Source organism: Saccostrea cucullata, unplaced genomic scaffold, assembly GCF_032062105.1.
Source record: "Saccostrea cucullata isolate Sc308-1 unplaced genomic scaffold, CSIRO_AGI_Scuc_v1 ctg9165, whole genome shotgun sequence".
Taxonomy (NCBI): Eukaryota; Metazoa; Mollusca; class Bivalvia; order Ostreida; family Ostreidae; genus Saccostrea; species Saccostrea cuccullata.
The window spans coordinates 1-24,159 of NW_026924887.1; the positions used below are offsets into that span (position 1 = coordinate 1).

At 32.7% G+C, this 24,159-nt stretch overlaps 2 protein-coding genes and 1 long non-coding RNA gene across 4 annotated transcripts; 2 read left to right on the forward strand and 1 right to left on the reverse strand.

Moving 5' to 3' along the window:
• Positions 1–9: 9 nt before the first annotated feature.
• LOC134267526 (short-chain dehydrogenase/reductase family 42E member 1-like) lies at positions 10–18,813 on the forward strand. Of its 2 annotated transcripts, none has more exons than XM_062749721.1 (11): positions 10–661; positions 15,625–15,828; positions 15,993–16,088; positions 16,427–16,484; positions 16,578–16,693; positions 17,123–17,266; positions 17,636–17,770; positions 17,870–17,935; positions 18,063–18,126; positions 18,215–18,288; positions 18,375–18,813. In XM_062749721.1, the coding sequence occupies exons 1-11, from the start codon at positions 659–661 to the stop codon at positions 18,621–18,623; spliced, it is 1,209 nt and encodes a 402-aa protein (XP_062605705.1). In that variant the 5' UTR covers positions 10–658; the 3' UTR covers positions 18,624–18,813. The 2 variants fall into 2 exon arrangements, with proteins under 2 accessions (XP_062605705.1, XP_062605706.1); XM_062749722.1 differs by lacking the exon at positions 10–661 and adding an exon at positions 11,729–11,840.
• Positions 1,571–3,279, forward strand: LOC134267527 (uncharacterized). The gene is made up of 3 exons (XR_009992174.1): positions 1,571–1,828; positions 2,175–2,252; positions 2,358–3,279. It is a non-coding gene; the product is annotated as an uncharacterized LOC134267527 (long non-coding RNA).
• Positions 18,814–19,783: 970 nt separating the features above from the next.
• Positions 19,784–23,049, reverse strand: LOC134267529 (uncharacterized). The gene is made up of 2 exons (XM_062749723.1): positions 22,920–23,049; positions 19,784–22,631 (listed from the first exon to the last, which is right to left on the reverse strand). Exons 1-2 carry the CDS (start codon positions 22,989–22,991, stop codon positions 21,093–21,095), a joined length of 1,611 nt encoding a protein of 536 aa, XP_062605707.1. The 5' UTR covers positions 22,992–23,049; the 3' UTR covers positions 19,784–21,092.
• Between the last annotated feature and the right edge of the window lie 1,110 nt (positions 23,050–24,159).

Consider the following 24,159-nt stretch of genomic DNA (forward strand, 5'->3'; position numbering starts at 1 on the left):
TTCTCAAGTATAGCAAAGCAATGATTAGTGATATTTATATAAAACATCCTCTGCTTGTGTAGATTCAAGCGTTTTCAAATGATAACCCCCTGTGAGACCACAAATGGAGATCAAAGTATAAAAAACTAGTTATATTTACATGTGAGCATCCTCATGAATAAAGATTTCAGTCTGTTCAAATCATGACTTCTTGGGTAAGGGAGGGGTTACAATTAGGGAATCATTTTTTTACAAATGGAAGAAAATCTTTTTAAAAAATTCATTTTTTTTCAAGAACAGCAAAGTTGTTTCTTATATTAATTTTGAGGCATTCCCAAGTAGTATAAAATTCAAACCCCCCTCCCCACCTCTGGTAAACTTTTCAATACTGAACTGATTTGTGCTTTTTCCTAGATGATGTGCTCAGGTGAGTGATGTAGCCCATGGGCCTCTGGTTTCATGTTTACTTTTAGTCTTAACACACTTGTTTGAGTATTTTACCTTTGGTGTTAATTGGTCAAGGGTTTAATTCCAAAAGGTGTGGTTTTTTCTCATCTAATTTTATAGGAACTGTGACCTCTCAATGCCTTGTCTCCATCCTTAGTACTGTGGAGTTACGGTTTGATGGAGCCCCCTATTCCCAGCACTATACTAAGAGAAGACTATAGCTCCAATAAAGATGGTAGGATACATTCCTTTGGTTACAACTGTTTTTATTTTACATTTTGTGGTCTTGTTTTTTTTTTCATTCTGTGCTGAGAGCTTTCAATCTGTGTTGGATATTGTCAATTAATTTTAATTTTTTTTTTTTATTTAGATATTGAAAAAAGAATTTAGTGAAAGCAACTTTAAAGGAAATGTAAAATGTAACACTAAAGTATGATGACCCTTACTATATAGGGAAATGAGTAGCTATAACAGTCATACAGGAACATGGGCCTATAATTCAGTTTACCTTCAAATGAGTTGTATCTTTTAATTAACCGCATATTGGAAGGACTTCAGCACTGACTTGCTTTCAACACAAAATTGTTCCGAAAAAAAATCATCATAGAATTTGACCGAAATTTAACTACTGGGTATTTTAATGATTTATGAACAGTTATATACAAAGGTGAAAAACCTGGAATGGAAAGACCAATGCATGTGGATCTTTCAAATTGCAGAAATGTTCAGCAACAGCAAGACATGAGTTCATTGAATTGGTGGAAAACCAAGGGGAAAAGGCAATGGATGAGGACTTTTTAAGATTTGGAAATGTACTAATTCAAATAGACATGATTGGTGGAAAAAAAACTGGAAAAAGGCAGGACCAATGGATGTGGGCCCTGTGAGATGTGGAAATGAGAGATACAACTAGACATAAGTTGATGGAATCACCTGAAAGACAAAGTTTGATGGACCTTGACCTTTCCAACAGCAAGACTTACCACAGTGGGCAACAGTCAATGATCAGGCATGTGACATAATAAATGATACAAAATCTTTTTTTCTTGAAAATTAAACGACAAATGAATATCTGATCCTTGATCTGTATTATACTGTACACGTATACATGGAAATTAATACCCCCCCTTTTTTTATTTTAGCCTCTTGAGCCCTGCAAGTGTCTAGACTGCTGTATGTAGGTGCTTCAAGATGTGGAAAGGAGCTACTACAACAAGATAAGAGTCAGTGGAAAAATCAGGGAAAAAATAAACCTGATAGATGTTAACCCTCCAAGATGCATGCAGAAATGTCAGAGATACAACTAGACATACATTAGTGGAGACAGCTGGAAGACTAGACTGATAGACATTAACCTTTCCAACAGCAAGACTTACCACAGTGGACAACTGTCAATAATCAGGTATGTGACATATTAATAACCGATTTTTTTTAAAAAACAACAAATGAATATCTGATCCTTGAGCTGTATACCAGTAGTACTTTATGCAAAAAAAAAATGTTGCCCCTGCTTTAGAAGTGGGTGATTTTAGAACAGGGTGAATTTTTAAAAAAAAAATGTGCATAACTGAGCAAATTTACATTGGAACAAAATTGTCTTAAATTGTTAGAAAATGAAATATCAAATATAACTTTCAATACAGTATTTTACTTAGAAATGTTTTTTTTTTTTTGAGAATTTATGTTTATATCATCATAAATGCTGAAATTTATGAACTATTTTTTATAGTATTCTTTGGTGATTTTAGTGTCACACTTCATTAAGAGACTGGATCAAGATGAAGTTATGTTAGTGTACTAGTCATTTTGAATACCAAAGGTAGCAGGTATGGGAATGTTACCTATACATATGTCATTTTGTAAGACACTTTACTTCATTTCATTTCCTTATTCTGTTATTAATAAATAAGCATTTTTGTTCTCATTGACAGAAAAGTAAAGTATTGAAGAGGTATATTCTTTTGATTGTATTTGGAGAAAGATGAAAATGCAGAAAGCCAGATCTGTGAAGCACACACAAGACTGTTTATGAGGGTATAGGGTCTCCCACTCAGACACATGGGTTTTCCTTGGATGCTCCAGTTTCCTCCCTTCTTTTTCTCTAATGTAACCATTGAGACAGTTATCTTTGAAGATATTCTAATGTTAATATTTTTTATCTAATAATTATAATTGATAATTTTGCTCTAAGGTTTTTTATGCTGCTATTACAATTTTTTTCTGAAATTTAACAAATTTTAAGATATGTTGCACATGTAATCATTATTTAATATTAAATTAATATTTCTGGGATACAAATTTTGTCAGCAGTTGTACCAGTTATAATTTGTATATTAGTTAATAGTAAATTCTGATTATTTACTAATTGTGCACTTAAATGAATGTATTTACTATTATACAGTAAAACTCGCTTAGTACAAACACGGATACAGCGAATTCAAGGATATAGCAAAGTCATCTTGGATCCCCAGCTATATATATATATTAAATGAATTTCTTAACGGTTACATGTATAACGTATTACGGATATAGCGAAGTAATTTCTTTGATCCCTGCGACTTCGTTATAACCGAGTTTTGCTGTATACTGATATAACTAAATATGCAAGAAAAGTAATTAATTTTTAATGTTCATTGTATTATGATTTGTGTTTTTAAAAAATGTAAACTTTTGATTTGAAAGTGTTATTTTGTGATTTGTTAATGTTACATGTACACTGTGATTTGTTTATGTAAAATTATAAGTGAATGTGAAAAAAAGAAAACAAATGAAAAAATGAATGGGAAGAGTTTCAAAATAAAAAAGCAAAAAGAAAAAGAAAAGACAAGTAAAAAAAAAAAATCAAAAGAATCAAAAACAAAACGAAAAAAGCACAAAACTTTTAATGCTGCCTGCTTGAATTAACATGTTTGCATGTTTTTTCAAGCAGAAGGTTCCAAGCCCTTAAAAGCAGAGGAAAAGTTTGGTATATTACATGTATATGACATTAATGAATGTGTAAGTGACTGCCAAATTAATGTAGACACAACTGATCATGAGCTTTTTTATTACCAGAAGATCTTAATAAAGAACGAGGGCGCTTTTGATTGGCATTCGGCAGGAACCTGGGCGTAATTGAAAAGTGAAAATTTTATTGACATGTCACATGAAATTTTTACGTTCTTTTAATTTATCGGGTTCATGTGAAACAGGAACGGAAAATATTTTCCCGAAATTGAGCTTTGATTTGCTAAAAAAAAAAAAACCCTGAAAATTGGCCACATCAAACATTTGGTACAAAATTGTTCATTTTGAAACACATTTTTCTAAAAATTTTCTATGTCTGGGTCTTCTCTCCATGATTTTGAAACGTTATTAGTGTGTATTTTCATTCAAAGAAACGAATACACTTTTTTAAAAAATGGAGAGAAGACCCAGAGACCACGAAAAATGAACTTTTCCCCTAAAAATCCAAATGTGTCAATGTGGTGCCTCTTTGTCCTTTTAAAGTCATTTGAGTATGTGTAGCGGTGTAGCTCAGGAAGTAAACCTACCTGTTCAGTGCACTCGAAGCGAAAAGTTTTTGGTTCGAGCCTGGCATGGGGCGTTAATTTTTTTTATTCAGGCAAGCAACCATTTATTTTGTCAGTTTCGGTTTATGTACTGATGTATTAAAATTTTGAATTAGATAAATTTTGGTTCAGTTTGGTTCTGAAGCAAAATCAATTCTAATCTTCAATTTTATAATGTACATGTACACGTATCATGCATCTATGCATTAAATATATTTTAGGTTTTATTTTTTGTGAAATATTACTATGTTATAGTAACCCCTAGAAAAAAATGGACATAAATGTTGCAATTTCACAATGTCTTTCAAACTAAATGAAAAAAAAAAACCATGGACGTGTTTGTAAAATCTGACCAGGTATGTTCAGCCAACCAAATCATGGACATTTAAACCATAAATGTTTCGTACAAATGATTCCTGCAGATCACCCGCCAAATGTGCCCATCTTCTTTGGTGTGTACAATGTAATAAATCAAATATTTTATTTATAATTCAGATATCTACAAATAGTAACTATAGTAGCAGCTTTAGTTCTGAAAAAAAAAATCATTGATTCAAAACAAACATTTTGGATACTAAGAGTAGTTACATGTGTATATCCTTGTGAAAAGTCCTTTTTTTCAAATTCGATGAAATATGATAAAAAATTAAAAATTGAAGCAAAATAAAAATTTTTGAATTTATGTCCTTGAACTTTTTTATCTTTTGGCCTCAAAATGATCAATCAATATGAATCCTCCTTAGGCAATATGATGAGTTCAGTCTTCTCCTGGTTTAGCTATTTATTTAATAATCAGGTAAACCTGTGTGTCATCAGCATAACAATGGTAATACATGTAATGTCTCCGGCAAATTTCTCCGATGGGTTTAGAGAACATACAATATAGACGAGGTCCTAAAACAGACCCTTGTGGTACACCAAACTGGAGTAAAAACTCTCGAGGATGTCGGCCCTACCGCAATTTGTTGACTTCCACCAGATAAACAAGACTTTATCCTATAAAGTGCCGAATCCTGTGATACCAAACGCGTATTCGATGCGACTGATTAGTATATCATGATCAATCACATCGAATGCAGCCGAGAGATCGAGCATTACGAGAGCAGCCCATGAATTCTTATCCAATGCAGAGGTGACACCATGGTGCACCCGTAGCAGGGCAGTTTCTGTAGAGGGACTACTTTGGTAGGCCGACTGCACGTTATCATGAAGCCGGTAAGCGTTTAAGTGTTTTTCAAGTTGAGATGCCACCGCTTTTTCTTATACTTTAGATAGAAAAGGCAAATTTGAAGCAGGTCTGTAATTTTTGAATTCATCTTTGCCAAGTCCCTGGCGCTTAATCAAGGGACGCACTATAGCTTTTTTGTAATCCAATGGTACTGTAGCTTCTGAGAAGGATTTTTGATAATTTCAGTTATGATTGGCAAAACACACCCCAAACATTGTTTCAAAACTTTAGTGGGTATTGGATCTAATTCTCAACATAGGCGCTTGGTTACAGGATAGATTATATGTTTTTCTATGTGTGCCTGAATACTCTCATGAAAATAAAATTCGCCGAAATTATCACGTTTTAAAAAAATGTCATATTTACTGTATATAAAAAGAGTACAGTAAATATGATATTTTACTGAGAGTATTCAGGCACACATAGAAAAACACATAATACACAAAATACACCATACTGTAACCAAGCGCCTATGATTCTCAAGACTTCGTTGGCGCATCATACCTCAGAAATCGACACTGGCTCAAACGTTTCTAGAGGAATGCCATCAAACTTGAGGCCAGCTCTAAGGACAAGTTCAATAGTAGGGGACTTGCTCAAAGAATAAAGATATTCTTTGATTTTCTGAATCTTTCCAATAAAAAAAATAAACGATACCTTCCTGTTCAGTACCTCCACCGTATACAACGGGTAGCGTGGGGGAGTCACTAGAAAGTGTTGGGGGAGTCGTTTCGGAGACATTTTTTCTTCAGACAGTAAATGTTACGTGGGGGGGTCTTCTTCGGTATATGTAAGATGTATTTACAAAAAAAAGATAATAGCCCACGGAAGGTAGCAATAGTTAAAGCAATCCCCCGCTCTTAGACAAAATGTTTCTGAATTTTCAAAATTCACAGAAAAATTATATTTTTCTAAAATCATGTTCTCAGTAATGTCATCTTCAAATATTTTATCATTTAATTTTACTGAACGACTTATTAAGCATGTTTAGTGGAAAATGGGTTAACTATAGCTACAAAAAATGACTTTTGAACATGAATGGGTCAAGTCTCCATTCTTCTTTAACGCTTAAATGATGGAAACCGAAATGAGAAATCTATTTCATTTGTCCAGAAAATGGAATCTAAACCCATTCTATGTGAAAATCGAAAATTTCTGAAAAAATGTACACTTCAACTAACCCGTACTAAATGTACGCTGACAGACCATAGGCGCTTGGTTACAGGATGGTGTATTTTGTGTATTATGTGTTTTTCTATGTGTGCCTGAATACTCTCATTAAAATAAATTAAAAATTCGCCGAAATTAGCAAGTTTTAAAAAATGTCATTTTTACTGTACATAAAAAGAGTAAAGGAGCGCCATTCGCCATCTTGAAAATCAGGGGGTGCCTCGGTTCACACTTGATTTTTACAATATCTACATTTTTCCTACCGGTGTCGGACAAGATCTAGCTTCAAAAATGGTTGAATGACAACTCCCTACCATCTGTTGACCTACATATGCCGATTCAAACAAGCAGTGAACCGAAACGTCCTTGATTCTTAAACCCCCACCTCCAACAATAACAGCGTCTCCATAAATAAGAACAACCAGATACGATAATGTCTTAATAATATCAACTTTTTTTATTAGAAAAAAAGGAAAACAGTCAAACCCTTGATTTTTTTTTTTTGGGGGGGGGGGGTATTTTTAACTGGTATGCGCTCTCAATCTAATCCACATGTAACATTTAATTATTTATTTATCATATAAGTAACACATCTTCAGCCACCAACGAATGACAATATCTGGAATAATCTGGGGTTAATACAAATATGTTAATATACAGAAGTTTTCCTGCATGGCCATTGTTTAGGAGATTGATCCCTCGGAAGTTCCTTAACTTCTTGGGGATCAATCTTACAAACTGTAGGATTGCAGAAAAACTTGCTTACCAAATGTTATTCCTTTTTAAGTTTCTTGATGCGGATTTATGATATTAATTGTCAAAATAAAAATTTACAATTTTTGCACTGTAAATTTATAGCCCATTTGGGATATTATATCCCAAACGGACTATTATATCCCATTTTGGCGATTGGTCCCAACCTGTTTATAAATACGTATACGTATAATATCTTAGTTATTTCGTGCGTTTTAAATGTAAAAAATCATGTATGTACGTACTCAGTATATTATATGCTTTTCAATTTACCGATAAAAATTGAAACCAAAAAAAATTATACTGAAAATGTTTTCACCGAAAACTCTGTTATCAACCTATCTATTTTTCAGGACGAAAAGATGAACATCTTGAAATTTGAATATAATTGGGCCGAAGTAGTGGAGGAAGCAGAACATTTAAAGCAAGAGGTATTTTGATTGAAGCACAGTAATCTCAACGTTTAAACATCTTACTAAATATGATTTCATCACATCGCAAAGTAAAGTGTTGACTACGTTGAAAGTTCTAAATCAAGAAGTTGAAACTTAGTATAACTACAATTTTTAATATGTCTTTTCATGCACTGTAAAAAATGATGTTTAACTTGTGTTTAATTTTTAAACAGTCGTGTTTTACAATTAAACATAGTAGGTTTAAATACAAAACACTAGCGTTTTATATATAAACACTGATGTTTAAACTGGTGTTCAATAAGTAGGGCGTTTAATCATCCGTCTTAAACACGTAATATTCATATGCATCAAATCAAAAAATAAATTAGGTGTTGCTTCTTAGTACAGTGAAAACTGTCTAATCCGACACCTGAATAATCCGAAACACTGTGAATTCTGACATTGATTTTCTTTCCCATTTTAGTATTTTCCTTGTTTTTAACACTGTGCAATCCGACACCCTGTCTATTCCAACGCAAAATTTGTCTCCCAGTGCATGTCGGATTAGGCAGGTTTCACTGTATTTGCTGTATGAATTTGTCGTTTTTACAGTGTCTTAATTTACGAAGTAATTCCGCACATAATATTAGATATTTATCGACACAGAAAAAAATACGAATAGCAAGGCAATATGTTGACTTTAGATCATACCAAACGCATTCACAATTAACATTAATTGGTAGTAATTTTGTGCCAAAATTTCAAAATTTTCAGAAACTGTTAAAGAGGAAATAGAAACAAATATTATGATATTTTCTATAATTGTATCGATATTTTAATCACCGGTGTTTAACACGAGTGTTCATTTCTTAATCATATATATTTATAAATTAAACACATGGTATTTATATTGAAACTGCAAATTAAACACCAGTGTTTAATATGCTATGATAGAAAATGACGCAGTTGATTATGTCATAACATGCCATTTGAACGCAGAAGATGCAGAATCACGCACATACTGACAAGAAACACCATATCTAGCAAGGAAATAAGAGGTATATTTATATAAATACATTTCTTTACGTAAAATCTTTTAAAAAAGAATGTTGAATACATTAGAGATCTAAAATGCTTTTCATTTATGAAATGCAGGATTGTTTCCTATAGTTAGTAATCGTCTGAGTGCAATCCGGCCATGTGCAGAGATAGACAAATAAATGCTTATGTAGTCTTGATATTTAATATCTAATTTTAAAATTTGCAGGGACATTCATCTATTACTGTGAGTCCTGAGAACGAAGATCATACTTAACCGTGAGAGGTGAGTCTTAAAAGAAAAAGCCCCCCCCCCCCACACACACACCATTGGGTCCTGATAAATGAAAATAATCCCTACCCTTTAATATTTATGCTCCTTAACATGCAACAATACCACATTCGCACATGTACTAGCTACAGATCTGTAGCGTTATGGTTTTTATGTATTTGCCTTTGACCATAACTAATACATAAAACTATTACGCTACAGATCTGCAGCTAGCGCATCTACCAACAATAATTTCATCTCCAGCCCGTGCACATACATATGTACATGTATTCCTTAAGGTAACTTTACTTTTTTTGAGGGAGTGTGATACATGATAGAAAATGCCTTGGGACAAGGTAGTCCCCCCCACTTCTCTTAATTTTTGCTGTTAGGTTGCTCCTACTGGTACATGAACATTTATTTTTTTTTTTAGTGTACAGACTGTACATGTACGCTTATACATGTATGATTAACAGGTATTTGAATTGCAGATTTTTATTCAAAACTTGTTTCTCAGTATGTATAATATGATTTAAATTGGCGTGAACAATAACAATCATTTTTTTCGGTCTTTATGTATTCTTTTACAGATAATTATCTGAATTTGCATAGTGAATATTTTTTTCATCCATCTTTCAGGATATGAAGGAATTAGAACTACTTTTGGTGAATACAATTTTGGAGAATGGGAAACTGGAGATCATCATCCGTTGTAGAAGAACCTGAATTTTACCCGCAACCAGAGGAGCTAGACTTTAACTCGGTTAGAATATGATATGGATATAAAGTGAGTGATACCCCGGCATCTCTTGTTTAGTAGCAAGAATTGGTCCTTTACAATTCAAAACTGGAAAAATTCCTTTATTTGGTTAAAACTCTGAACATTTGTGAAAGTATAAACTTGTAACATTTAGAACTAGATTTATTAGTGTTATACAAGTACATATTATACATGCTGTACCCAGACAACAAATATCATTTTCAGTTTTTTGTATCATATTTATTCATCATTTTGCTTGTTTTATTTATTAAAAAAGATGATTTAACCTTTTTTTAAAAAATGTTTTAAATTTTACTGATGAAAAACATTTCATTTTATTAAGCGATAATGTTTATTTTTTCATATTTCAAAGACCCTCCCCCGCCCTCCCGACACCAATTTATTTGAGTTTAGTTTAAAGATGCAGATTTTACATCTTCATGCTAGTTTATTTTGAGAATTCTATTTTTTCAACCAAAATTGAATAATGTATCCATGTATTGGTAAATGTGTTATTTAATGTTTCAGTTGTTTATAAAGTTTGAACCCTCAATCAACATTAAATCAATTATTAATTTAAAAAAGCTTTATGTACAACATATTCATTATCAACTACAGTGTGTTTTGTACTGATTTATATTTGTTTCAAATAAAAATGTTGAAAACTTATAAACACGTTTAAGTATTTATTTATTTTGTAAAATAAACACGTTGAAGTGTTTAAAAATTGACCTTTAAACATGTTTAAGTGATTATTATCTGTTGCATCAAATAAACATGTTTAAGTGTTTAAATGTTTAGGTTGAACACGTTTATTTATTAAACATGAAATGTTTAACTTTTAAACACTCACGGTGTTTATGTAGTAAACTCTAAGTGTTTATTCAGTGTTTAATCTTTAAACATTTTGTGTTTTTGAAGTGTTGAATATTAAACCTCATGTGTTTAGAATTTAAACATTCTAACGTGTTTATTTCTTAAACACTTCTTGAGGTGTTTAAAAGCTAAACATGTTGAAGTGTTTATTATCTGTTGCAATATGGTGTTTATTTATAAAACACTTATTTTTTACAGTGTGGAGATGCTTAAAAAACAATTTTATTTGTTTGCAGACAAAGATCGAAGCGAAAAAGCATCGAGATCCACAAAAAATATTAAGTAGAATCCACGAGCAAAGAATGGTATGAAAAAAGAATAACGTATTATTTTTATTTATTTTTTTTTTTTGTCAGTTAAAAATACTCTCCTGTTTCATTTCTTTAAAAAATTAACAAACTGTGTTGACGTTCTTTTCAGCGGGAAATTGAAGACAAAAACAAACGTAGACTGGTGTAAAGTAGGAGAGGAAACGGGGCATGGGAGAGAAAGAAGGATGGGGAAGATATTGGGGGAGGGAAGGGGATTGGGAATGGGGGACGGGAAGGAAAGGGATGGGGGATTGGATGTAAGGGGGTGTGATGGAAGGGAAGATGATGGGAGGGGAGGGAATTGGGAGTGAGAAGGATGATGGGAGGGAAAGGGGATTGGGAGGGAATGGGAGATAGGAGGGAATACGGATGGAAGGGAGATGGGAGGAAAGGGAGATTGGAAAATAAATAAGGGAGGGGAAATGGGAGGGAAGGGAAATTTAGGGAAATGGAGAGGGGATTTGGGATGACAGGGAAGGGATAGAGGTTAGGAGATAGGGGAAAGGTGTGGGAGGGTCAAGGGCAGGGGGATGGGAGGGAAGGGAGGGGAAAAGTAGAGGAAACGGGGGATGGGATGAGAAGCAGGATGGAGAGAGGAAAGGGTGTGCGGATGAGAGGGAGAAGGGAAAGGTATACAACTGTCGAAAAGGTTTCAAGTGTTAAAAGTTAGGAGATATAAGTTGCATTACACATTATCATCAAGGGCAGAATTAAAACAAATTTGTTATTAAATCTGTATTGTTAATTTATTGGTAAATGCCATCCTCCCTTTAAAGAATATCAGCTATCTCAAAATTCAATCCCGTTACGTAAGTAAACGCTTGTAATTGTTTTCTCGTAAATCTTATTGGTCAAATATAAAAGTATTTCTTAACTGATAAGAAAATGTTTACAATCACCGGTGAAGAAGAAAATCGAACCTTCTTTAGTCGATATTGAAAGCTGTACATGAACTAGTACTGGAAAATTTAAAAATGCCATATTTAGTGTAAAACAAAAATTCCGTGGCAACTAGTCTTCAAAAACATCAATTGGGATAGAAAACTTGTTCACATTAACAGGTATCTAAGACCATTTTCATAGAGGTAATTGAATATAATGTTATCATATTTTCCTTTTAAAGTGTTGAAAGGTTAGTGAATTTAAGATTAAAGCTATGTCTTTAAAAGGGTTTGAAAATGTTTCTTATTTCAGTGTGATTTAGAATTTCTAACTTTTCAAATCTTTTTCAATTACTAGTTTTAAAATTGATTAGTATGTTTACCCGAAATTGGATAGCAAAGTTGAGAATTCAAACACACAATTTATGTTATAAATATTAAAGATACTTTTATAAAAACTAATTTTCATTACTTAGTTATTTCTTATCTAAAAACACACATTATATTCTGTGCTAAAAACCTTTTCAATAAACCATTCTTTTTAACCTTCTTTCTTGTAAAAAAGTACCTACACTCCAAAAAAACTTTTTCAATAAACTATACGCCTTGACTTTCTAGTTTGAAAATAAGTACCTACATCCTTTTAGATATTGCATCATTCAGATATATTTCATTCATTAGTTGTCTATCTTCAAAGGGCAGTAATAGGTAGTAAAACATAAAAGGTGACGATACCTTTTTTTGCTTTATTTCATTCCCAAATAATAATTTACAATAAATTTAATGTTTTTTTGCATCTCTTTAGTCAGCGAGTTCAGATCCGTTCTCCCTCTAAATTGTTTCGAGCAATTGGAAATCAATATAAGTAATTTAGATTTTATTCAATCAATTTTTATTTCTCGAAAAATTTGTTGCATACTACCGGTACATAGATAAAAACTTTTATTGATACTTTTAAAATCGTGTATTCCTACTTTTTGTCCTTCATCATTCATAGTCATTTAAAAATTCTCTGATAATAATTGAACATTTTCTGGTACATCTTTTGAATAAATTTCAGACTTCCTATTATAGGAAAGTCAAATGCGTCCTTATAAATTTATCTCTACCATAATTCAGACAGCAAATTATTTCTTTACCATATCGCATAGGAACTTTATAGTCCATAGAATTTTAAGTATCTGTACTTTGTCACAGTATTATATAACATAAACAGAATAAAGGTACATGTACCCATATACTAAAAAGATCGGTAAATCAATTTCATTTATGAGATTGTCCCGAAGTGTTCGTCGGAAAAGTCAAATTTTACTTCTTCCTATTTACTAAACAATGTAATTTGTTACAATATTGGTATTATTCTCTTTCTTTTATCAAGGTGGGTGTATTAAGTTCTAAAAACTTAGGGTGGTTTTTTTTTGGACAGACATATGAGCAGTAAAAATGTCTTTCAAACCTCTTATACTGAGATGAGTGTAAATGCAAGCAATAAAAGTATGACTTTAACAATTTAGACACTGAAAGTTTTTTTTTTTAAATGGATGGGCAATACACGGTTCCCATATTTTTCCTTGACTTAATTTATAACACCTTCTCTGTTCAATGTTATTGCTAAGCTCAAAATTCAAAACGTTTATTTCATCAGTAGTATCTTTATTGGCTTATACATTACATATATTGCCACATATAACATTTCTTTATAAACAATGGTTAACAGGTGTTACACAGGTGCTATTTCATAATTTTATACAAATATATAGGGGAAAAAATGCAAAAAAATGCGAGCAAAAACAAAAAAAAAGTACAAAGAACAATGCAGGTGTCTTTTTTGTATTACACATGACTGTATTAATACTACTGTATGATAAAGTTTTCCCTCTTTTTAAAACATTCAAACACAAATTTCCCCAGTTTTTTAAGTATATTTTCTGAATCTGAATTAAGTAATTCAATAAATTTTGCCATACTAGGTCTTACATAATAATATTTTTTAATATATTTTTCTCTTAACTCGGTATAGAAGTTACATATTAGAACAAAATGATATTCATCTTCTATTTCGTTTGATGTACAAAATATACATTTTCGTTCACTTGTGGGACATTTTTTATCATATCTGCCAGATTCAATGCGTAGAGAGTGAGAAGATAATCTAAGTCTACTTACTGATTTTCTGTGCTTTTCATAATATATATAATTAAGATAGTCAGCCTGTTGTAAGGTTGGGTTTAGATATTTAAACAATTTAAGAGGATGAGCATTTTCTATATCTACTCTCAGTTTTTGAAAAAAAACAATCAGTTTGTCTTTGTTCAAAATACATATAAAAGACCTTCTCATTTACTGACTCGGGGAAATACCATACATCTCCAAAACTATGAGACAAAAGGGCCTGTTTTACAAAAATAATCCAATTTGAAACCATATTCTTAGAATCATAATTATAAATTGACCTTATTAGACAGTTTTCTGATCTGAGAATCTTAAACCAATATTTAATAATGCGAAATGTTCTGTTACCGGTTTTCTTCCTAATTCACCATAAACAGCCGGGGTACATGTCGACGTTTTTACTCCCAGTAGTCTTTTACCAAATTTTAAATGTATTCTTTCTAATTCTTTTGCTGGTATAAAGCCCCACACTTCTGCCCCATTATTCAATTTTGAAACACATGCAACGTTGAAAAGTTCGCACACTGTTTTACAGTCTAGAGACAATTTTTGAACATTACTCATAAATGCATTATATAATTGAAGTGTTTTTTCTGATGTTATTTTTACATGTTTATTAAAAAGTCCATTTGAAGAAAACACCAACCCAAGATATGCAAAACTATCTACAATTTCAAGGGCATTATCACTATATGTGAAATTATATCCCCTTTTTGACTGACCTTTTTGAAAAATCATTACTTTCGTTTTATCTACATTTACACTAAGGCCCCACTTTTGACAGTATGTATGTAGAACGTTAAGGTGGTTTTGTAACCCATTGGGCGTTTCGCTTATTATGGCTAGATCATCTGCAAATAGTAGTAAAAAGATATTTATTTGGTCAATTTGGATGCCACATGCTAAGTTTTCATGAAGAGTTGTCTCCAGATCCTCCAAAAATAATGAAAATAATATTGGAGATAGAATATCCCCTTGTAAAACACCTAGTTCATTATCAAAAAAATTTGTGAGGGAACCATTAACACGTACACAACTTTTCACATCTTCATACATAGCTTTAAGAATTCTTAACATTTTGCCATCAATACCTAGCTTTAATAATTTGTAGAACAATGCATTTCTATCCACTGTATCAAATGCTCGACAATTTCATCTTATAGACGATACTTGGTCAATTTAGTTCTGATACTTCTCCAGAGAGACAGGCGACTGGTTTTCTAAGAAAGTCAAATATACATAAACTTCAGCCATATTTTGGAGGATCTAGGAAGAAATGTCATGCCTTCAAGGTCTTTTTTTTTTTGTTTTTTTGTTTAAGGTCTTGAAAGACTAGTTACTTGCTTAAAATAGTTTAGTATATCTGATACGTTTTACTTTAGATTAGGGGACAAAGTAAATGTAATTTGATTATTATATTCATGCAAACTAAGTACCAAACAAAGACCCATTAGCTTTATGTATAAACGAAAAGGGCTGAATAATTCTCTCTTTTCATTATATTTGCTGGATGTGAATAGCAGCGTCCATATTCATAAAATATATGCTTTATAGTTTTGAGCTTTGTTCTTTCTTCTAACTTGGTCTTTTTTTTTTGGTCAGCAATATACCTTGACGTAAGACATTGATATTTGCCCATTTTGGACAACTGTTGTTTGATTTTATTTTATTATTTATCAAGAATGTATATATCTTGTCTCTTTTCCACAGTGGAAACATCAAAAGACAATTAAGTGGAAATCAAACATCTTTAAAGATGAATGCATTTCACACACTTTTGTTTATTTTCAAGGTTGGGAAGATGGAGACAGCCTCTCTTTCAAAACAACATCAAATGACGCGTGAAACCGCCGATAATGTCCATTTGGTAACTGGGGGCGGTGGTTACACAGGATACAAACTAGGCAAACGGTTGGCAGACATGGGAAAGGAAGTTATCTTAGTAGATATAGTGCCTCCAGAATGGACATTGACGAACAAAATGTCATTTATACAGGTAACAAAAGGGATATTTCTAATCTTAACTTGATAATAATTTATTAGGTTAATGAATCTCTAAACTCTAATAAAAGGTGCTTTTTGGACTTAGTTTATTTACTGCATTCATTTTCTTTCGTCTTTTTTCGAGAAATGTGAATAATTTATTTGGGTCTGTTTTAGTGTGATTTGACTCAAGAAGATGCTGTAGTGACATCTTTAAAAGGAGCAGATTGTGTTTATCATTTAGCGTCATATGGAATGTCTGGCAAAGAACAGGTGCAAAGCTGATATTCATTATTATAAAACGGTTATGGTTTTGAAAATTCACAGCAATAGTATATTTTTTAAATAATGAAGTACAAAGTTTGCAATTTTTAAAATTTTCAAAATGACCACCATTGTCATGAAAATAAAGGAAACTAAGTTTAATTCTCTCATATTACCGGGGTATTTTGTGTTTAGTGAAACTGATTTTCACAAAAAAATCAAAACCTTATGGACAAATTTCGAGCTTTTCTATTCTACTAAAATTATAGATTTTTCTCTAATTTTACTTTTTATGGCTCAGGTGATCACCTTCCCTGAAAAATTCAATCTTCAATTTTCTATTATAGTTTAACACCAAATTGATTGAAGAAGTTAATATTAAAGGAACAGAAAATGTCATCAAGGGTAAAGAAAACACATTTAAATCAGCTTTTTGACAAAATCACTACTTTAGATATATTGTTTTACATCAAAGAAATTTTTCTCTCCATTTCTCAGCATGCTTAATACACGGCATTAGACGTTTGGTATATACCAGTTCTAACAACGTAGTCTTTGGAGGTCAGGAGATTTGTAATGGAGACGAGTCCTTACCCTATCTGCCATTAGAAAATGTAGGTTCTTGTTTTCCTTAATCTAAATAAGTTTAAGATTGATAAAGTGTATACAATATATGGGATTCTGTATAGGTTAAATCAAAATGTTATTGTTGGTGTTTTTTTAATTTACGAAAATCAACCGGAATTCTAGGTTGAAATTTTACATGCAGGTTTAACCCGTATATACATGTAGCATCAACCATCTTGTGAACCAGTATAATTTTAATTTAATGAAATGATTTTGTATACACCTGTATAAATAAAGGCATGAATTCGGATTCATTTTAAATAGTAACATTTTATTTTTGCAGTTCATTGACATCCATTTGCTTGTCGATTATATGACAGAGATGAAGAATAAACTATTGATAAAATTTGCCATCAAAACTAGTACATGTATTTTCTGGGACATTCTGACACAATGAGCAAATCTTTTGCATGTAGTTTTTAGATCATTATTCAAAAACAAAGAGAATTGCTGAACAAAACGTATTGGAGGCTGACAAGAAGAATGTACTCCGGACATGCGCACTACGTTTAGGGGGAGTGTATGGTGTAGGAGAACAACGTCATATACCAAGAGTGGTGGTGAGGCAAAGATGCTTTCAATGCTAGTTAATGCATATCTTTGAAATCTCGTTTTCTCTATACATTTTTTTCATTTTCAAATATATGATGATTTAGTTAAGTTAGAAAATCAGTAATGTAAAATATTTTTTTTTACTATCTGATTTAAATTTTCAGATAATTTGAAATATAACCGTGCCTCATTTTATGTTGTGTTTCATGTTAATCAATTGGTGAATTAAGCATATTGATTTAGAAAATAGAAAAAAATAAGCATTTAAGAACATATTTGCAATATATAAATAGTTTCAATGTACAGAAATATCTCTGGTTTCTGACTTCAAAAATGTATCTGTAATGATCGTTCTAAAATAAGCATCATTCTTACAGAATATGGCACAGACAGGAGTTATTCAGGCATTGTTCGGCACCGATTCTCTAACAGACTTTTTACACGTGGACAATATGGTTCAGGCCCACATCTTGGCTGCCAAAGCATTGACCGAAGAAAAAGGCTACATAGCGGTGTGTACAGGAGTCATTTGGAAAAATGTTGAAAGATCATTAGAGAATGAATCTTTACATAATATGAAAAAGCATTATTCACTATTTCAATTTCTTTAGGCAGGGCAGGCCTACTTTATATCTGATGGGGCACCTATTAACACGTTTGCCTTTTTCCGTCCACTTGTAAGTAACACTATGAAACAGAGCCATTTTGAAACCTTGTCGATTGGTGTCCTTCAGTTGTTAATGTATATACGCAAGTTGTATGTAAATAAGACTGTTTTACATGTAATAAAACCGTTTCTTCTAGATAGAAGGCCTGGGCTACTCGTTACCAAGGCTCAAAGTTCCAGTCTGGTTGATGTGCTCTATTGGTAAGCAATATATTCATTTTACTTATGCATTGATGGCGAATTCAGAATGTGGTACAGAAATGTATATATTTCTTGTTATCTCGAGCAGCATGGATGATTGAGATGGTTCTTTACATAGTGTCAGGGATCTACCACTTCCAACCTATTTTAACAAGAATGGAGGTAGGCAAAACACAAAAGCAAGTTGTGTGCTATATGTTTAGCATTTATCAATTTTTGGATTAAATTAAATGTAACTATTCTTTTAGGTGTACAAGATGGGCATCTCCAATTATTTTTGCATCAACAAAGCATCACGTGACCTCGGATATAAGCCAATCAAACAAAACGAAATATCTGACATACGTGAGGATTTCATAAAGCGAGGATTCAAAGCGAAACAGAGGAACATGTCAATAGTGATCAGTTTGAATTGGTGTGCTTATTTTATCTTTTATGTGGCGTTTACGTCTTTTGTTGTATCTTGCTTCCCAATGTGGAAACTACGCAACATTTGAAGAAAAAACAGGTTACATATAGTTTTCGATAAACAAAGCTATATAATATTTGGAGTCAGAGAAACACTTTTAGTGCGAAGTTGAAAGTATTTTTACTTATTTAAAAATTGTTTTACTCCTTTTCTTTTCAGAACATTTGCACAAAATCTTAACTTTTATATATTTGGTTAAGATTATTTTAGTTGAGAACTCTAATAGACAGCAAATTGTAAACAAGGATTTATCAATATACTAACAAAAAAAACAATTATCATGATATACAAAACACTTTTGACTGAGTGGCCGAAAATTGGTTAGATGTGCATATGTACTATGCACTGAAATCGATTTTCAAAATTACGTTAACTGTATGACATCACGTTGGAAACGTGTTGAAAGTTAAAACAGGTCATATTGATGATGCCAGGTTTTTAAAATATTTTAGTACAACTTAATTGATGCACCAGGTATTACTGGTCTTTTTTTATATACATACATATACTATATATTTACATTAACTTCCAGTGCCCGTGTCACGTTGTGATACTCTCACTCGGCCACATGTGCGTCGTAATCCTAATTATTCAGCATTTTCACCCCCATGAAAATATTGTGAGAGTTTGTCAAGATTCTTTCGTACATACATGTATTCACATTTACCAATTAAAATCAACCGGCCTCGGTGGATTCTATAAAAATCTCCAATGGAAAATGTGTTTCGTTGACTGGAACTTAGGGGTTGAATTCGTTCCTATAGTCCCGCTAATCTCGACCAGCTAGGGGCTGCCCTGTTTACATATGAAAAAGATAAGTGCACCGAGGAAGTCTATGCAAAGGAGAATCAAAAAATTAACGTCTCTTGTAAAATGCTTTTAAAACGTTATCCTGGTTGTCTTCAAATATGTGAGGATGAAAATTTTAGTTAATAGTTTATTTAGTGATAGGTCTTTCAACAATCTGTTTGGTCCTTAAGATGAGACCTTAAAAACCGAGGCCCCGTGTCACGGCTGGCATTGGCACGATAAAGATCCCTCACTGCTCAGTAAGATCCCTCACTGCTTAGTAAAATCCCTCACTGTTCAGTAAGATCCCTCACTGCTTAGTAAAATCCCTCACTGCTCAGTAAAATCCTTCACTGCTCAGTGGCCCCGAGTGCCGAGTAAAAGTAAAAATTTGAGGCCTTCCTCCGGTATATGGTGACGTTTCTATATGAGTGAAAAATTATCGAATAAGACGTAAACCAACATTTATTCAATCAATCCAATTGGAATTTTTATGGGATTGCGCCCCCGTATTTTGGTATTCAATTGAAGGGAAAAAATTGCTGTGTTCTTCAACTCGACGATAGTTACCTCCATTCATGTGTCGAGTCGAAATAAACTAGTAAGCTTGAATATGCTACAGACTCTGGTACAACTGTTTAATATTTGAAAAAAAATACTTTAATGGTAGACTTACAACAAATCTTTATGATAAACGTGGTGATTTCAATTGTTAACTTCCCCTACTTGTGTACCAATATACCCCTGTCACCTGCATTTGGGTTTTTATAGCCCGTTCCGAAGGAGAGGGGGTATACTGTTTAACCCTTGTGTGTCTGTCCATAAAAAATTTTTGGACGCAGTTTTTTCAGCAGCTACTCATCGCAGATGCTTGAAATTTTAGCACTTTCTTTGCTGAGGCATGCCATAATATGTGCTTTATTTGCAAATTCGATGTCTACTTCCTGTTTATACGTGCGTCTGCCCGTTCCATATATGAAAAAATTCGTCGCAGTTTTCTCAGCAACTACTCATCGCAGATTCTTGAAAGTTTATGACATTCTTTGCAGAGGCATGCCATATGATGAGATTTATTTTTGTGCAAATCCGATGTTTTCTTCCTGTTAATCCGTGCGTCTGTCCGTACCATACATAAAAATTTTCGTCGCAGATTTCTCGGCATCTTCTCATCGCAGATGCTTGAAATTTTACCACATTCTTTTCAGAGGCATGCCACAGGAAGGGATTATCCGATGTCTACTTCATGTTTATCCGTGCGTCTGTTCGTTACATATATAGCAATTTTTTTGCATTTGTTCTCAACAACTACTAGTATTCATTGCAGATGATGTAGCACATTTCTTGCTGAAGTATGCTGTATGTTGATCCGATGATTTTCACGGACATGGTCTATTCGTAAAAAATTAACGCGTAAAAATTTAAATCACCTTTTTTAAACCAAAATTGGTAAAAATTTACAGCAGTAAAAATAACGCCTTATACGGAAATCAACAAGGTAATTTATTTATTTTTCATTTATTTTATATTTTTTTTTTTTTTGCATTTTAATAAATATTATAGGAAACAACCCATTTAATTTCTTTTTGTAGTCATTATTACTGTTTTTTAAATCTACTTTAAAAAATGTGTTTTTGTTTCTTAAGAAAGCTTTTTTATGCCAACTGTTTACTATCCGGTTCTTTGTAAACTGGCTAGAGACTATAATGTTTTAAGATAATAAATACTGGAAAACTTTAATCTTCTTCGAAAATCTTTCAGCCACCCACAGTCTGTTTTCACCATCTACACAAAGTCCATGTGGGTAAGAAAGATCATCCTCTTTTGTTAGAAGGTAAAGCATAAAGTGACCATTCTCGTCAATCATGTGGATCACTCGATTGCTGAAATCAGCAATAAGGATATGTCCAAAAGTATCGCAGCATATGTCACGGGGAGTAAATTTCTTGAAAGTGCCGAGTTTCAGGTTTCCATCATACATGAATCTTAGGTCAAAATCGACATCGGTCACTATAACGTTCCTCATGCTTTCCTCCGTGATACAGATGTCATTGTTAATGTTTTCACACACTGCTGTTGGATCCTTCAAGAATTCGTGTTCGAATTCTCTTTCTATGTTTCCTGTTCGGTCGCGTCGGACGACCTTACCTTGGGGACAATCTTGAAGACAAACGATGATGTCATCAGATCGTGTGCAGCAAATGCCATTTGGTTTGCCCTCTGTGTGGCAAAGTACCTCTATAGATTTATCTGACTTTATCGCTCTAATAAGTTTGTAATTATAGTCAGTGTACAGTATGGTTCCATCACACATCACTGCTAGTCCTGTCGGCATACCGTGTCCAGATTTTGTTTGAACGTTATCTAAACATTCTCCTTCTTCGTTAAAAATGTACAATTCTGGACCTGTTCCACTTTGAAGAATCCTGTTTGAATGATAATACCTCACATAAAGAGTGTACTTAGATCGTGAATCGATGTCAAATAAAAGTTTTGGTTTAAACATTAATTTTCTCTCTTTTTGTCTTCTTCTCTCGATTATTGATGATTTAAGATTGCCAAATTGGGCTTTAATTTCTTTGCTATTTGGTATACCTTCGAGAAATCTGGGTGCTCTGAATTTAGTCTCTGAGTAATCAGACTTAATTCCAAAGCCTTCTTCATCTCTATAAGTAAATACTCCTTCTATATTGGGGAACTCATCCTCACCATACGGTTTTAATAAATTCGATTCTTTTTCAACTTTTTTCAAATATTCCAAATCTCTAAATTCCATCTCATTTGTACAATTTAGAGTTTCTCGCAGAATTTCATTTACCATGGAATGGAGAATCTTTGCCTGTTCTTTAGCTCGAGTTCGTATGATTCCATAGCCCTTTCGTAGCTCAGACCAAGTAGAACAGTCTGTAGAGGGAATATCTTTTAAATGGTACAATCTCTTTGGGTCATTCTTGGCAGCAGTTGCTTCCTCCATCAGTTCAAATAGTTCACCTATCTTGTGTTTGTTATGTTCTTGTTTTGTGCATTTCAAACAGACGGGGACTTTGCAATCAAGACAAGCATATGCACACAGATATGGTCTATGATTAAAACACATCATGAAAGGTGCATCTATTCCTCCGTATGTAATTGCTGTTTGTTTCACTGACACAGAGCAATTATTGCAACATCCACATCCTTTCTTAGAGTCCGGTAATTTAGGGGGGTGATTCTCTTTCTCTCCTCCTCTGCTATCTTTATCAATCAAAAACTGTTTCAAGAGAAAACGATTTAAAACTTAAGACAGTGTGTTGAGAAATGAAAGATGGGAGCATTTGTACATACTGAAGATCAAATGACAATATTGATGTTTTGCTGACGAAAGTTGTATTCATTTTATTTCTAACCGTAGCATCATTATTTGTTCTTTTTCACACTCAAAGAAGGACGGGGAAGTATTTGATAAATAATGTTTTGTGTTCAAACCGAAAGTTGCCATATTAAAGTTATATTATACACAAGTTGTTTACATACAAGGCCTACTTTTCATGTAACTGACCTTCATCATGTGCTGGATTGAAGAAATACAGAAAATAATCGTCTGTATCATGGCCACTGGACCTATAAACATTTTGACCACCGCATGTTATTTCCCCACAAGCAAGTCAAGGAAAGGGGAACAACTCGATCAGTTTTTAGTACAAATGCAACTTAGATAAAAAATATAACATAATAATTTTGAATTTATCAAGAAGGGGTCAATACAAAATTTAATTTTGTTATCATCTTCACGTGATAAATACATAAATGCAGTCATGTGTAGGAGGGGGCCTATAGATATACAAATATTAAAGAAAATAAAAAAAAACGCGTTCATTAGTCATGTTAATCCTGAATTGAACACCTACCACTTTTACCCCGTTATGCCTGCCGATATCGATCAGAGTATAGGGTTGAGTGCCGAGAATAAGTAACAAATTGAAGCCCTTCACTGATAAAGGGTGGCGTCTCCATGAGTGAAAAATAATCGAAAGAGACGTTAAACAACAACAAACAAAATAATTAACACTGATGATAGAGGGGTTAATCCTTTTTTCCAAAATGATATTTTGATATCAGAAAATACATTGAAATATTAAAACGACGCCCCTTAAATTATTAATATCAAGAATTTCTTTTTTGATATCAGAAAATACCTCAAAAATATTAAAACGGCGCCTCATAGTGTACATGCATCTCTGCTAAGCTGTAAACACAATTCATTAAGACCATGAAATTTAATTTTATAAATATAAAAAAAGATTCTAATGAAACTTCTCCATCACTTACAGGGGCCACAAATATTATCCCTCTATATGACAAGACAAACATTACAGATATTAAATATACAATTAAATGTGATCAGAACTTCTACAGCTTTTATCATATCGCCTAGATAGGGGAACTGGATGTGTTAATGCCATATGCTGCATACATCTTTATTGTCTATATTGTTATGGCTGCCTGGAGTACAAAGTAAGCATTCTCTGTTTGTCTTATACACGTACAATTTACTTCATCTCATAGTATTCAAGTTTTATTAATGCCAACTGCATTAATTGATCGAGCTTATTTTTTTTTATTTTAAAAAATACGTTCTTTTGATAAAGCTTATTCTATTATTATAAATTTCCAATTTAGATATCCTTATGGCAAACTGTAATAGTTATATAGTTTTGCAAAAGAAAAAAAAAACATGCAAACAATTTTGAAAATTAACATTGGACCAAACATTTTTAACCTCAAGTGAGCTTTTGTGA